The sequence below is a fragment of the Genypterus blacodes genome, unplaced genomic scaffold, assembly GCF_046128005.1.
Source record: "Genypterus blacodes isolate CSIRO-AG114 ecotype Tasmania unplaced genomic scaffold, CSIRO-AGI_Gbla_v1 ptg000363l_1, whole genome shotgun sequence".
NCBI classification, from domain to species: domain Eukaryota; kingdom Metazoa; phylum Chordata; class Actinopteri; order Ophidiiformes; family Ophidiidae; genus Genypterus; species Genypterus blacodes.
In genome coordinates, this window is record NW_027467146.1 from 40,001 (window position 1) to 42,500 (window position 2,500).

Consider the following 2,500-nt stretch of genomic DNA (forward strand, 5'->3'; position numbering starts at 1 on the left):
GTTGTTGTATTTTATGTTGTTGTATTTTATGTTGTTGTATTTTCTGTTGTGACGTGTGTGCCTGCGTGCACGATTTATACTGCGTGCATGCGCAAATTAACGTTCTTGAGTTCCCAGACGGTGTCGGTCTGTATTTGTTCTCCCGTGTATATTAACCACAAGAGGCTGTGAGCTAACTGCTTTGTTGACTGCTATAAAGATAGACCGCTGCGGAGACGTCTAACGCTACAAACAATAATCAGGTATGTAGAAAACAACTTGTCAAGATCTAGAAATGATTTTAAATGCTGATGGAAAGCTGCATTTCAGTGTCGGGATGCCGTCACTTCAAGGGACACAAAATCCACATGCGTTGTGGGAAATGTAGTTTATGGACGATGTACTAAAGACTTTTATTTTGCTCTCGCGGGCCACATAAAATGACTTGGCTGGCGAGCTTGGGCCTGCGGGCCTTGGGTTTGACACATGTGCCCTCAAGACCTTTGGGCGGGTCTGGAATGTTCCTGGTGTTGTGGGTCTGTCGAGCCCTTTGAGACCTTGGCTGTGGTATGGGACCATAGAGATAAAATGGACTTGAGGACTGCAGCATGAAGGAGCGATCACAAGATGACAGGAAGTGACGAGGCACCAGATCTCAGCTTGGTTTATTGAAGATCACAGAGAAGTTAGCTGCTACATCTGGACGCACACACACAACTTCATTCACACTCATTCAACACTTTTTGTTCTCTTGGCAACAGCAAACAAGTAGAAATCATGTGGTGATGCCAGGGTTGATTGACAAGTAGTGAGCCTGGTGGTAAACAGTGAACAGCAGTGTAACAGTTCAGTGAGGTCATTTCCTTCCTGAGTTCAGAGGTTACTGATAAAGTGTTCAACCAGAGCAGCAGAACACATAGAAACCGTTACCGTGATTATAGTACAATGTTCTTAAACTGCATTTGCAATGGCACTTAGGTCAACCAACAAGTAAACGAAAACAGAAAACATCCTAAACTCCAAGGTCCTAAAGCCCGACTGACTCATGGCTCTATTTAAATCAGACTGCAGGTCAACAAAGTGAAGTAGTGTTGCTTTACACAGCATATGATTACATAACATGTTTTTTCTTTCTTTTTATAAAGTTTAACAACAGCAATAGTGATAGTAACACATCCTCCCTTCTTCCTCTCTCTCTCTCCTTTTCCCTGTCTGTAAAAACAATTATCTCTAAAATATCCTATAACTGTATGTGCAATGTGTTTGCTTCGATAAAAACAAGTAGTAAAAAAGTAATAAAAAGTTTTTTCTCATAATGCACTCGTGGTGACCAGAGAAAAAAATACGGAAACGGACAGAAGAGCTGCAGCTTTAAGAGAGGAGAGAAGAGGAGAGGAGAGGAGAGGAGAGGAGAGGAGAGGAGGGGAGAGGAGAGGAGAGGAGGGGAGAGGAGAGGAGAGGAGAGGAGAGGAGGGGAGAGGAGAGGAGAGGAGAGGAGAGGAGAGGAGAGGAGAGGAGGGAGAGGAGGGGAGAGGAGAGGAGAGGAGAGGAGAGGAGGGACATGAGTGGAGGACAGGCCAGACAGTAACCTTTGTGAATGAAACATGTTTGTGACGCTGCTCCTCAAGGGGGCGCTCTCGTCTTAAGCTTGTCTATTTGCTGTGACTATAAAGTAAATATAAAGTAGAAGCTGACCTCAGAGGAATATGTAAGTACATAAGTGATAAGCCTGAGCCAAGTGTGACCTGAAGGCAGAGGAACACTCAGGCTGCTCGGAGGTGAGTGACGTCTCAATGTGAAGCTCATTCATGCGTCTGCTTGGCTGCATTTCAGTCAGAATTCATCTCTGAAAATCTGATGATGTCTTTGGTTTATAGTGGAACAAAACAAACAAACACAAACTCAGACCATCATCAACCAGTAACTACGTCCCAATCTAATCCCTACACAGGCTGCAGGCTACTTTCATCCCTACAGAGTGGAGTTTAATAACAATAGAGAGTAGTTTAATCCAAGTAAAATGTGTGTGTGTGTGTGTGTGTGTCTACAGGATGACACAGCAGCAGGTCGCTGGGTAGTTTTCGGCGAAGACCTGATGCTCGTTGCCGAAGACAAAGTAAATGTGGGAGTCGCCTTTCCACTTGTAGCCCACCTTGGTGATCGGAATCAACTCAACGGTCTGTCTCTGAGAGAGAGAGAGAGAGAGAGAGAGACAGAGGGAGAGACAGAGGGACAGAGGGAGAGACAGAGAGAGAGAGGGACAGAGAGAGAGACAGACAGAGAGAGAGAGGGACAGAGAGAGAGAGAGAGAGAGAGAGAGAGAGAGACAGAGAGAGAGAGAGAGAGAGTGTGTTTGGTCTACATGCTGTAAATTACATTACATTACGATCATTTGGCAGACGTTTTTATCCAAAGCGACTTACATTACATCACCACCCTTCGCAGAGGGGAGAGCAATTGAGGGTTCGGTGCCTTGCTCAGGGGCACCTCGGCAGGAGCTCGAACCGGTGACCCTCCGGTT

General features: G+C 45.5%; 1 protein-coding gene across 1 annotated transcript in view; it reads right to left on the reverse strand.

Annotated features, from left to right (window-relative positions):
* Positions 1-627: 627 nt before the first annotated feature.
* Positions 628-2,500, reverse strand: part of LOC142989013 (protein SSUH2 homolog) — a 7,991-nt gene continuing 6,118 nt past the window's right edge. The window contains exon 12 of the mRNA XM_076138362.1: positions 628-2,164. Within this exon, the coding sequence (XP_075994477.1) occupies positions 2,024-2,164 (141 nt within the window). The 3' untranslated portion in view covers positions 628-2,023. The remainder of the gene's footprint in view (positions 2,165-2,500) is intronic.